This window comes from Eumetopias jubatus, unplaced genomic scaffold, assembly GCF_037043125.1.
Source record: "Eumetopias jubatus isolate StellerSeaLion01/CBP00866 unplaced genomic scaffold, mEumJub1_p1.0 scaffold_2, whole genome shotgun sequence".
In the NCBI taxonomy this organism is placed as follows: domain Eukaryota; kingdom Metazoa; phylum Chordata; class Mammalia; order Carnivora; family Otariidae; genus Eumetopias; species Eumetopias jubatus.
This window is the reverse complement of record NW_028274808.1, coordinates 184682698-184696086: the sequence shown is the minus strand read 5'-3', so window position 1 is coordinate 184696086 and position 13389 is coordinate 184682698. Positions and strand designations below refer to the sequence as shown.

Sequence of the window (13389 nt, the reverse complement as noted above, 5' to 3'; positions counted from 1 at the left end):
TCTTCCCAGTGGGAAACACAGATAGTTATCAGCCTTCATAACCAGCAGACAGGCTGCCTCAGAGAGCCTAGAAATCTGCAGTTTGCTGCTACCCATACAGCACACTTGTCCAAAGTTTCTTGATCCCTGACTCTAGACCTGTGTCAACCCAACTTATTATAAGCATCTCCACTGCAATGCATTCCTGAAGTTAAAAAAGCTACCTCAATGGCCAATTTTTCTTAGAACAGTCTTTAAAGGATATAAAGTCAGGTTTATTTCTGTATGTGCCATAGAGTGTTGCATTTAAAAGAGCCACAGTGACCTATTATTACATGGGCTACAAAATCACTCAAACCAAATCTCAAAGAAGGAAACTTGGTAGCACTATTCTTCTGTTTTAATGATTCACTTGGATAAATGTCCTGTAACGTCTCACAACAGATAGCACAGAATTAATAAAAATGTAAGAGATGGACCCAAGCTTCAGAACTTCCAAAAACTTCAGCTTTTGATGCACAAGGGAAAAAAAAGTGTAAGGAAATAGTAAGTGGCCCTAATGTAAAGACTGTCCCTTCCAGCTCTTTTGCCTAAAGATTTGCCGATAGGTCAAGAATCTCTGAGCCACAGTTATAAATTCATCTGGAACTAAAGTCGATGAAACGGTAAACTCAAGGCTCTTTCATTACTTGAGTCACAGCTACCCAAAAATATAACAGATTTTTCCTTCATAAATGCCTCATTTTGCCAATTCTTATGCAGTCCTCAGAACCAAAAATACAAGACTCTCAAGAAGATAACAGAAGCACTGAAATAAAATTGCTGCAATCCAGCCACAAAAAAGGAAAAATGCAATTGGTTTAATTAATTTCAAGTTATGAGCAAAGCTGTACACTAAATCAATCTTATACTTAAACACTTAAGTTTGGCCATGTATCTCTCCTCCCAAATTAAAGGGCTCACGGAAAAATGCTACACGTTTGTAAAGAAGCAGGAGCACCCGGTGGTATCCTAACAAGTGATCTGAAGCCCCCTCCCTTACTGCAGAGATGAAATGATCTCACTATTGAAGGCCCTAAGAGCTTTTTTAAAGTTAACATGAATGGGCGCCTGGGTGGCTCAGTCGGTTAAGCGTCTGCCTTCGGCTCAGGTCATGATCCCAGAGTCGTGGGATCGAGCCCCATGTCGGACTCCCTGCTCAGTGGGGAGTCTGCTTCTCCCTCTACTCTTCCCCCCTGCTCATGATCTCTTTCTCACTGTCTCTCTCTCTCAAATAAATAAATTCTTAAAAATATATATAATAAAGTTAACATGAATGAAGTTGCAGCAACATTCTGAAAAGCCACAGAAAGAACCAGGCACAGACAATCCTTGTAACTAGACCTTCGACCCTCAAATCCCAAATTTCATCCTGCACCCTATTCCCAGACAACTATTCTGTAAAACAGGATGCCACTTTCCCAACGTAAATGTCCTTCAGTGGCTTCTTATTGTTAAATCTGTTCTAAGCCTGTCTGCCTTTCATACGCTCCCATATAAAGTTCTATTAAAGATAATCAGCCTGATTTCTAGTTACTCCCAAACAGAGCCTCCTCATTTTCACAATAAAAATGTTATTTGATGGCTTATACAAAGTTCTTCTGTATTTATATTATATATAAATTATAAAAGAGATAGATACAGATCATTCAAATTTTAATTAATCTTTATAAGAACTTCGAGGTACCATGAACCTACTTTAACAGATGAAAAAAAACAGAAAAGCTCAGAAGAGTGAACTCACCCCAAATCACAAAGTCAGAGGCATGATTCAAATGGTGATTTCACTCTTCACATCAACGGCTTTCCCCTTAACACTGGCTTTGCTCTCACCTTCCACCTTCATGCATCACTGGCTCTGCTTCTTTTCCTAACTAATCAAATCTCTGCAATCTCTGGACCATCAGCTCAGGTTTTACCCCTTCCAGGAAATTTATCCAGGCCAGCAAAGCTTCTGACCATTTCTCTCAACATGAACATGTTCCCTGAGGCTTATACCCCATTAAGGGGCTGTGTGTGTGTGTGTGTGTGTGCATAATACATATTATGTTCTGATGACATTATATCCCCAAGATTGAATTTCCAGCTCTTATCTCCTCCACTGTGTGTGTGTGTGTGTGTGTGTGTCTAATACATAATATTATGTCCTGATGACATTATATCCCCAAGATTGAATTTCCAGCTCTTATCTCCTCCACTGTGTGTGTGTGTGTGTGTGTGTGTGTGTGTGTGTGTAATACATAATATTATGTCCTGATGACATTATATCCCCAAGATTGAATTTCCGGCTCCTTATCTCCTCCTCCTTCTATAATGCTGACAGCTGCTACTTCACTATCAGACATGTCCTAGGTGTCTATAAATATCTGGGTACTAGTCCACATGCCTTCTTATATTTTAATAGAAAAGACATACTTACAGCCTAACCAGATTGGCGAGTCCTCGAAATATGTCTGCATTCAGACATCCTATTCGATTGTTAGTCAGATCCCTGAGGAGAAAGGGGGAAAAAGTGTCTTCAATTAGTTCTCTTGGATGAAGGTTTCATACGTTCGATATTCAAGGACAGCACCCAGGTATCATGCTAGATCTTTCTTTTCAGCATCCCTGAGAAGTTTACCTACTTCAAGTGAGTTAAGGGGAGGACTGAGAGAAAAAATAATCCTTGCTTTCACCTATATCTGCTGCATACAGACTAAGCACTGCCTAATTATAGTGCCCTCTATATTTCAAGCACTTAACTCCTGTAAAATGACTCACGATAAGACTTGAGTGGTAAAAATGAGACTCAATCTATCTTACTGTTTGTGAGAGAATACCTTAGATGACCTACACCGTTCACTAAGCTGTGGAAGTCAGGGACAGAGCCCAGTGTCAGCGAATATCAGACAGACAAAAGACAAAGGGGCAAATTACCAAAAATGCTGGAGTTTTTATTTCCTCAAGAATACCTGAAACTTAGTGCTTTCTGATGTCATCCCTTAAATAGTCAGAAGTTTTGACTGTAATGAGAAAACTGAGTTTGCTTTTACCTCACAGATCTATCGTTTAGTCTCCAAGCCAGACTACTTTAGCTTTATCTAAGTAATGGCCTACCTAGTTATTTTTTCCCATCACTCTAAACTCCTTTTTTTTTTAAGATTTATTTATTTTAGAGAGAGAGAGAAAGAGAGGGAGGGAGAATGGGGTGTGGGGCAGGGGGAGAGAGAGAGAATCCCAAGCAGACTCCCCCTGAGCATGGAGCCCAAGGAGGGGCTCAATCCCATGATCCTGAGATCATGACCTGAGCTGAAATCAAGAGTCGGACAGTTAACTGACGGAGTCACGTGGGCGCCCCACTCTTAACATTTTTTTTCAGATTTTATTTATTTGAGGGGGAGAACGTGCATGCGTGCCCTTGGCGGGGGAGGGGCAGAGGGAGAAGCAGACTCCCCACTGAGCATGGAGCCCCACGTGGGGCTCACCACCAGGACCCTGAGATCCTGACCTGAGCTGAAGTCAGAGGCTTAACCAAATGAGCCACCCAGGCGCCCTGCCCCATTCTTAACTTCTTAGAGTTCCTATCAAATGTTACTTTCTAAATATTTTTTTTCTCCTCAATCCACGAAACTTTTTCCTTTTTATCTACATATAATGTGTAGTAGATATTGCGTTCTTTCTGCACTACTTTTCTCCATACCACAGACAGTGAACACAATTTTAAATTTTAATCAAGAGAATGCATTCTAACAGGGAGATAATAAATGACAATTTCTGTAAACTTCAAGTAAGAGCCCATGGCTTTCAGCAATTTTTCCATCACTAGACTTACTAAACTGTATGCAGGAAAACCCTAAAACAATGAATCTTAATTTTTATCAGTTCCTACTTAGGAATTATTCACCCCCTGGATTTTGACAAAAGAATTAGACAAGATTCTAAACCAAACTTCCAAAAATATTTTTATCACCTTTTCTTCAATGTCCATATTATTCTTTGTAATGGAAAAGTACCTATTCTTTGAGTTATGCTCTGAGTTACTCTTTAGAGAAGCAATATGCACCACCCATTTCTGAACTAAAACTGTTGTAGTCCAAATTGTATAACTTGGTAACAGCAGAAACTGTGTTAGCCAGACTAGAAACCAGAAATGATAAGGATAGGGCATCTGAATCAGGCACCTATGCACTAAGTTTCTCCCCTAGATATTCCGAAACCTAGCTTAGGTAATCCTGAGTTTCCCTACATTTCACAGTTCTGCCTTTCCTATCTTAGGGCAACTTTTGATTAAAAAAAAAACAAAAAAAAAACTTAAGCAATATGAAACTTTATCTGCGCCTGCTGTGTTCCAGGCTTCTGCTCCTCAGAATATTAAAGTAAGTATTTAATCCGATGGGCCTTTTTTTATTCCAGCTGATTTCCCTTTTATTTCTGGGTTTTACTGTTTAAGAAAATTAGGCATCATTTTGTGAACTGCTGCTTAAACAAGCATTTCTGGGATCAATTCATTATCTTGTCTCACTTCTGAGCTTTAACTGGTGTAATTACCAGTGAATCTTTGGGAAACAATTTCATTATAGCTACACCTATTTAAAATGGTATTTAGGTATTGATAATGGGTTTTATTTAGATTGAGAATCAGCTTGAATTTGTTGATAAAGTAAAAGAGAAACTGAATAGGTCTAGGTTTTGTTTTACCTACTTTTGGTAGTTTATACTTCAGAAAGCCACTTAATCTTCCGGATTCAAATTATCTATCAAAAAAAGGCAAAGGCATGGTACACTTACAAAAAAGCTTTATGTGTGGCTGTCGAGTGAGAGGCACAATTGAAATGAATGATTTAGAGCCTCATAAGATAGGGCGCCTGTATCCACAAGCAACCAGCAAACATTACTACCAGAAAATATCTTTGTATCTCATTGAGTTTACATATAGGACTCTCTCAGCTTGCAAGTCGTATACCATAGGTTCCATCACATGTCAACCGTTTGAAATTAAGAATGTATTTTCTAGTGGGAAGAATATTATAAATGGCAATTACCTTCCTAGGCAAGAACACAAGAGACTACTTAATGTGTAATGCAATGAAAAAATGCTCAGGCAGTGCCAGGGACGAGATCAGTAATTAAATGCTACTGAACAAGAAATTTATTTATTTATTTTGAATGGAAGTACTTGAGAAATTATTTACTGAAGGATAAAGAACCGGAGAGAGAATCTAAGATATTCTGCATTATCCTTAAAACAACCTGATGAAACCGCTTTTTATTAGCAGTCAAGTTCCCTTCAACCCGTATCTCAATGAAGACATTATTAGCATGTTATCTTTCTAAAAAGAGCTTCCCTCCCAAAAAGCTGGGAGTAAAGTGGGGCCAATCACAATCTAAATAAAACCCATTATCAATACCTAAATACCATTTTAAATAGGTGTAGCTATAATGAAATTGTTTCCCAAAGATTCACTGGTAATTACACCAGTTAAAGCTCAGAAGTGAGACAAGATAATGAATTGATCCCAGAAATGCTTGTTTAAGCAGCAGTTCACAAAATGATGCCTAATTTTCTTAAACAGTAAAACCCAGAAATAAAAGGGAAATTAGCTGGAATAAAAAAAGGCCCATCGGATCACATAAGCTGTCTGTCTTGTCTGGCAATATGACGTCATACCCCTCCATAGGAGGGAAAAAAAAAAAAAAAAAGAAAGAAAAAGCTGGAGGGGAAGATATTCTAGAAGTTCCCAAACTCAGAATTTCCAGGAGGGACAAATAAAACAAAGATGGTTCGGCCTCAGCCCCGGGTCTTGACAGGATGGGTCTAACACCCACACTCCCACTTCCTACTTGAGGCCGCCTGTTCCCACCCCTGATTCAAACGGACCCTCCGTGTGCACCTGGTGAGGAGCACAAAAAAAGTGACTCACTGTCATCAACCAAGCTTGCTGAGCCCCTCCTCTCCCTGACCGGTGCACGCAGCCTGACTACGGCTGTGTCCCAGGCCCTTGCCCGCGTCAGAATGCCTGGGTCCTAGCAGCTCTCGGCAGCCACGCTCTGGCCACAGTTCCCTCTCTCTCCAAGGAGATTCCAAGTCCGCATCGAGGCTCCTGGTCGGTGCACAGGATTCCACGAGACGGCCAAGCCCTCGAGGGGTTCCTGCGTTACCCTTGTATCTCTGGACCCGGGCGCACTGCTGGGCACCCACAGCAGACTCCATTTTTGTTCAGCGGAACTGATGCCGCTCTGTCTCACCACCTGATCTCCCCACTGGATGCAGTTACCACTGTTACTGGGCTCTAAACCGAACTCTACACCGTGAGTCACTGCCACTCGGACGCCCACATCATGCCCACTCACCTCCAACACTTATCTTCCCTACCCAGAACTCCAGTCTCCATTAACACCACTGACCTACTCCAGACGGGCCAGTTTTTCTGACTTGCCTCATTAAAAAGCCTAAACTGGAAAACAATGGAGAGCAGGGCGCACGGGGAAGAAAACGGATCAAGGGTGAGACCTCCTGCAGACATCCTGGGGCATCCGGAGCATACAGAAGTCTGATAAAAACAATGAACCGCCACCCAGCGCCCTCACCAAAAACCATGGTAATGACGTTCCCTCCTACAGAGTCTGACTGAAATTCCAAACAATGTTACACAATGAAGAGAGAACTCCTCCACTCCTACTAGGCCTCATCGTCTAGAATTCTGAACACTAAGACTGACTAAGACAGGGGACTGAGAGGAGAGCTTCAGAGGATATGTTTTAAATGAAAAAAAAAAAACTGTATTTGCAAAAGTATTTTTTAAAATAGGCAAAAATGGCATAGCCAACTCTTACAACTGGATCTGACCGTAAAAAGGAACGAGTTTGGAATGAGAGAATAATAGATACAAAATGTCAAAAGTATTAGGAGGGAAGGTCCTTGTCAGCATTTAAGTATGTCCTGGCATGATTCAACTCAGAGCAAACACAGCTTATTTTATTATACAAACAACACGGGAAACAAAGAAGACGTTAAAAAAAAAAAAAAAGGTACCCAGGCACCCCCGATACTTTATAAACGTTAAATAGTAAGAGAGCCTGAGAGAGGCGCCTAGCTGGCTCGGTCAGTAGAGCAGGCGACTCTTGATCTAACGGTTGTGAGTTTGAGCCCCATGTTGGGTTAAAAATAAAATTTTTTAAAAGAGAAAGTAAATAAAAGAGTATGATAGAACCAAAAAAAAAAAAAGAGAGAGAGAGAGAAAGAGAGATAGGGACACAGGGAAGGATGATTGTTGAGAAGAATGAAAGCATCGTCTCATCCCCAACATCCTCTGTCCCCAGTTCTCTGCACGTAAGTGGTTTCTCCCTCCTGCCATCAGAAATACTCTGAAACACAAATCTGATGTCAACTCCGTATTCAAAAAGTCCTGCTAGCCCCACACTGTCTAAAGAGCTTCAAAGTTCTTTAACATGGCAGGTCATCTTAGGCCTACAAGAGCCAAGTCTCTCCATGACTAGCCTAAACTCCAAAATCCCTCTTTCCCCGCTTTGTACTTCATGCTCAGGCTCCACATGGACGCCCACTCTGCTTAGAACGCCCGTCTTGTTATTTTTCAATACGTAGTACCCATCCCTCGGGAGCAAGGTCAAATCTGCAGGCCATTCCCCTCCCAGGTGGTCTCTCCTTTCCTTGGCACGTTCTTACTATGATTTTATCTGTGATGGCTCCCATGTGAGTGTGTTAGGGCGTATTTTCATTATCTGGTTGCCCCCAAGGGTCTGTGAGCTCTTCCCAAGAAGTCAGACCATGGTAAGCAGCCAGCACTTAATAATAAGAAATGTCTTTCGAAGGAATAAGGGACGGTGGGACAGTCCGCAGGGCTCGAGTGTAGGGTTACCTCTCCAATTGGAGCGTGCTCACACGGCAGCTATGAAAACTGCATAAAAAGGAGTGAAGGGGAGTTGTTCAGCTTCAGAAGGAATAAAAACTGCTCTGTGGGTTTGAAATAATAATACACAGATAAAATATACATGCAAATAGCAAGACTTTGAACCATTCATAGAAAGGGGCCTCAATTGATAAGCATATACAACAGAGTTTGAATGCATTCGTAACTTGAAAATCCTCTACTCATGACTTATTATGATCACTGGCAAAGCCAATACAGTAAACATCTTATTAGCATAAGAAGGACACAACCATCTACCATCAAACAAGTCAAATTATTGCCCAAATTAACCACTTTCTAGGCTACTTATATTAAATATTCTTTTTGTTCTATCATGGACCTAGTCAATAAACTAAAAATTGTTTAAAACCCATTTTTTTATCATGTTAAAGCTTGAAGTGGGTTAACAGTTCCTTATAAAAGAACAGTTCGGGGGTGCCTAGGTGGCTCAGTCGGTTTTAAGTGTCCGACTCTTCATTGCAGCTCAGGTCATGAAACTCTTGATTTCAACTCGGGTCATGATCTCAAGGTCGTAAGATGGAGCCCCATGTCCTGGCGCTCAGCACGGAGCCTGCTTGTCCCTCTCCCTCTGCTCCTCCCCCTGCTCACGCTTGCGCGTGCTCTCTCTCTCCCTCTCTCATGTGTGCTCTATCTAGCTGTAAAATAAATAAATAAAACCTTAAAAAAAAAAAAAAAGAAAAAAGAACAGTTCAAACTCAGAAGCAAGCAATTCAAATACTTACAATCTTTTTAGCGATGAAAGTCCCCAAAAGGCGCCTGGATCTATACTACTAATAAGATTATTTCGGAGGTCCCTGTTAAAAACAGAATAAAAGTTATCACACTTATCAGCCCTATAACAAATATTCAGGCAAACTACAGTTACGTGCTACACAGAAAACAACAATAATGGCAGGAAATTAACGCCAAAAAGGTTAACCCCGGTAGTAAGTGGCAGAGCCAGAATTCAAATTCAAGAAGTCTGGTTCCAAAGCCACTTATTTTGGTCAATATATTAAAGCCATATACCAAAAAAGGATATATATGTCCCTATATTATTCAAATTCAAAGTTATGGCCAGGCTACAATCTTATACATTCTTTCTACAATTTTCTCCTTAGTATGCTACACTTGACTTTTATCAAAACAAATCAGAGATTATATTTGTGAACACGATTAAATTGAATTTTTAGAAACTATCTTCTAAAATACACACTCTAAAATTCGTGTCATTTAGTTTTTCATATTTTTCCCTCCCTGGGCTTCTATGGTTCGGGTTCCTATAAAATAAAACTGTGATCATGCACAACACGCAGCTCAAAGCAAAGATCCAGCAGCCCCCAAGACCATGGTGTCTGAGGGCAGTCTCAACGGAATCCCATTCTCGCGGGCAGCCCTGCCATGTCAGCACCCCGCCACCAGGGGCCAGTGGTGAGCGCCACCGCCACAGCCCTCCCCCAGGGAGGATCTGGGGGGACCCCTAAGGCGGCTGGCTGCTCTCCAATGGGTAGGGACCCAAGTGGCCGCACACAAATGTTCACACAGACCTCAAAGACAGCACTCAACTACAGGAGCACTTAGAAGCAGGACAGTGGCCCGTTTTCCCTGACCACATTCCCACCAGTGGCTGGCCCACACTTGAGCTTTGTCAGACCCTTGGGCCGGACTCACTCATAACCTTGCCCGCTGAAGTCAGGCGTGGTTTCCAGTCATCTCTCAGAGCACCTGACGTCAGACTATGAACAGAAGAAACTCTTTGCAACTTCTCTTGTCCGTCCCTTCTCCCTTCTTTAACCCACAATGGCCAACACTGCCCCTTCCGTGTGTGGCATCTCATTACCCATAGGGATGCACGCAGAGTGGGTGAGACAATACAGAAACGCAGAACAACGCCCATTACAAACCACCTCACCGGGTCCTTTAGTCCCTTACTTACTGGAGATTTAAAAGGCCCTCCTAGAAGTGTATCTGGGGTCAATGGTGCCACCTGTTATCATGACATTAAAGTGACAAGTCTCTGGGATCTTTTGTAACTATTGCTCCATCATGGTAATGTTAGCCTGAGCCCACACAGTCTATAAACTAGAGAAAAATCCGGTGTTTGCCTTTTCAAACCACTCCATCTCAGAAAGCGTCTGACTTCCCTTGTCTATCTGTGCTGAAGAAAAGAACCCCAAGGAAGTCTTACTGTAGTGAGCACTGATCCATGTTATTTCCTTCCATCCAGTGAACGGAGGCACATTCAATTTTCCCGCCCCATCACCTAATGAAAACTATCTGATGTATGGCCTGCTTCATAACATGCTATTTTTTTCTAACAGTTCATTCGAACTATCAATATATACCAGTGACAATGCTGGGGTTAGTTGCTGAACAGGTTTCCTGGAAATTTCACAAGAACATCCTGATGAGACTGGCCGTCTGCCCATCGTGGTGGCAGTCATTCGTTTACTCTAAGTTCGGCATTCTTTTTTTTTTTTTTTTTTTTTAAGATTTTACTTATTTGACAGAGAGAGAGTGAGAGAGCACAAGCAGGGGGAGCAGCAGAGGGAGAGGGAGAAGCAGACTCTCCAGCTGAGCAGTGAGCCCAACGTGGGGCTCGAAGGCAGACGCTTAACCGACTGAGCCAACCAGGTGCCCCATGTCCAGCATTCTCGCTGTGTCACTGGCTTCCCAAACTAGACATGCTGTTTAATACGTGGTGACAGACGCTGGTCAGAACGTCTCATAACACTTCTCTGGAAGTGCATTCTGCGAATGCCGGGAGCATCGTGCTCGCCAGCAAATCCTGCTCTGCTTTTCTGCAGTTGTACTCCCAGGGTCACACACCTGGTGTTCTTGCGGGGGAGGGCAGAGCTGGCATTCCACCCTCCTCCCCAAATCAGAGCCTGATTTGTCTAAATAAAACTGAACCCCCAGTACGTTGTTAACTCTTGTTTTTGTTTTTTTTTTAAGAAATAACTGGGGCACCTGGGTAGCTCAGGGGGTTAAGCATCTGCCTTCGGCTCAGGTCATGATCCCAGGGTCCTGGGATGGAGCCCCGTGTCGGGCCCCCTGCTCAGGTGGGAAGCCTGCTTCTCCCTCTCCTTCTCCCTCTCCCCCTGCTTGTGTTCCCTCGTTCCCTCTCTCTCTCTCTCCCAAATAAATAAAATCTTAAAAAACAAAAGAAATAACCATTAAACATAAAATCTACGCTCTGGGGGTGCCTGGGTGGCTCCCAGGGTCGTGATCCCAGGGTCCTGGGATTGAGCCCCATGTTGGGCTCCCTGCTCAGCGGGGAGTATTCTTCTCCCTCTCCCACTCCCCCTGCTTGTGTTCCCTCTCTCGCTGTGTCTCTCTCTGTCAAATAAATAAATAAATAAAATCTTAAAAAAAAAAAAAACTATGCTCTGATTACCATTACTCCGTAAGTATGTCATTGATCAGAACTCAGATTTTATATTCCACAAGAAAACAGCTTTGTCAGGGCTGGCAGCTGCCCTAACTTTTTGGGGTTTTTTTTTTTTTTTTTTTGCACCACAGCCTATAAGATATTTTTTTTTAAATACAGTAAATGAAAATATCTGAAAAGGCCAGGTAGCTTCACGAAATGGAACTGGATGGTAATCCAAGTTTCAAAAGATATTCAGGGGAACTCACAAATCCTACCCTTCTCTCTGAACTTCCAATCAGCTTTTAAGTTCTCCTCTTAACTAAGGAGTCAAAAAAAAAAAAAAAAGACGTCCTTGGTGTAGCAACTTTAACAGAAAAAGAAAATCAGGCAGAGAATAAGTTCCCTGCTACAAGTGTCATGGCCTCAGCTTCCCTCATCCCTGAACACCTGCTGGGAGCCCAGATGGCTACATAGGGAGATTCGCACAGCCCAGCCCAGGACAGCAGCCCCCCTACCCGCCACGCTGCCCTGCAGCCTTTCTCTTGGCCTACTCCTAAGAGCCACTCTGGGGAAGTCAGACGTGAAGGGCGCAAGTGGCCCTGAGAGGAGCCATCGTCCCACGAGAGAGGGAAGCAGGAGCAGCCCGGCCTCCAGGGGGGTGAGGATGAAGTATGCGCCACAGAGGCTCCCAGCGGGCCAGGCCCAGCTGCCTGCCACACGGGCGGCTGCCCACGCACCGACTTCCTTCCCTTTGCTCTCTCACTGTCCCATTCCCTGAGACGTGTGATTTCTTGGACCACCTCTCAAATGAACCACCTGAACCCAAAATTTCATCTCAGGACCTGCTCCTGGGAAAACTCAGGTGAAGACACCGGCCCACGAACATGAAGCCCACCAGCACCAGGCCAAGCGTTCACATCCAGGGCAGAGACCTCGGGAGACTCTACCCACCTGCTCCATTTTGAGGGCAAGAGCAGAAACGGGAAGACTATTAGTCATTCAAAATTTCAAAACCTTGGGCGCCTGGGTGGCTCTGTTGGTTAAGCATCTGCCTTCGGCTCAGGTCATGATCCCAGGGTCCTGGGATCAAGCCCCACATCGGACTCCCTACTCGGCCGGGAACCTGCTTCTGCCTCTCCTTCTACTGCTCCCCCTGCTTGTGCTCTCTCACTCTGTCAAATAAATAAATAAAATCTTAAAAAAAAATACAAAACCTTAAAAGAAAATAAAATTTATTCCTAAGGGGGAAAAAAAAAATTCAAAAACTTTAGAGTAGGTGGAGGTAAGGAAGGAGAGCACATATGAAAGGCTCCAGAATTTAAAAATGATAACTCCAACTATGACTGCTATCAATCATTTCATGTTTAATTGCTGTGCTAAACATTTTTTTAGGGTTTTATTTTTTGGTTTGTTTTTCTGGTTTTTGTTTTTTTGGTTTTTTTTTTAGTTGTTTTTTGCTGCCTTCTCCCTTGCACTGGGGAGGAGCACCCCTACTTGTCTCATAGATCATATGGTACCAACAGTGCCCCAGAATCCCCAAAACCACCCCTCCAGGTATGGCACTCGATCAACCTCCAACCAGATTTTTCAAACGTCGTAGTCTCAGTAACGTGAGGATCACATGACCCTGGTCCAACTAAACCTAGGGTCTGAGGCAGTGGGGAGGAGATGGATGGGGACAAGGAATGGCCATTTCCACTGGTCTGATTAGAGGTCAAGAGGTAACCCCAGGACCCTCCTGCTACCATGATTTAAGAACTTGTCTAGGGGGCACCTGGCTGGCTCAGTCGGTAAAACACGTAACTCTTGACCTTAGGGTCATAAGCTTAAGCCCCATGTTGGGTGCAGAGCTTACTTAAAAGTAAATAAATAAATAAATAGCCTGTCTAATGAAGCCAAAAGATAGGAAAAGAGAATTAATGCTGAGCCCTTGGATCCAGCCAAGCCTGAAGTCCAGCTCTAACTCTCTGGGCTCCTCAGTTACACAAATCATTAATTTCAGCAAGTTGATATCTGGCACCTATCATCCCATTAAGATCTCACAATCAGTCCTAGGAGATAGGACTCCTGCTGCAGATAAAGAACTCAGGT

At 43.1% G+C, this 13389-nt stretch overlaps 1 protein-coding gene across 1 annotated transcript in view; it reads right to left on the bottom strand.

Moving 5' to 3' along the window:
- The window catches only part of ADGRA3 (adhesion G protein-coupled receptor A3), a 122247-nt gene that overhangs the window by 67305 nt on the left and 41553 nt on the right, over positions 1-13389 (bottom strand). Inside the window, exons 3-4 of the mRNA XM_088020870.1 lie at positions 8669-8740; positions 2438-2509 (exon numbers count right to left, since the gene is read on the bottom strand). Coding sequence (XP_087876996.1) covers positions 2438-2509; positions 8669-8740 — 144 coding nt within the window. The remainder of the gene's footprint in view (positions 1-2437; positions 2510-8668; positions 8741-13389) is intronic.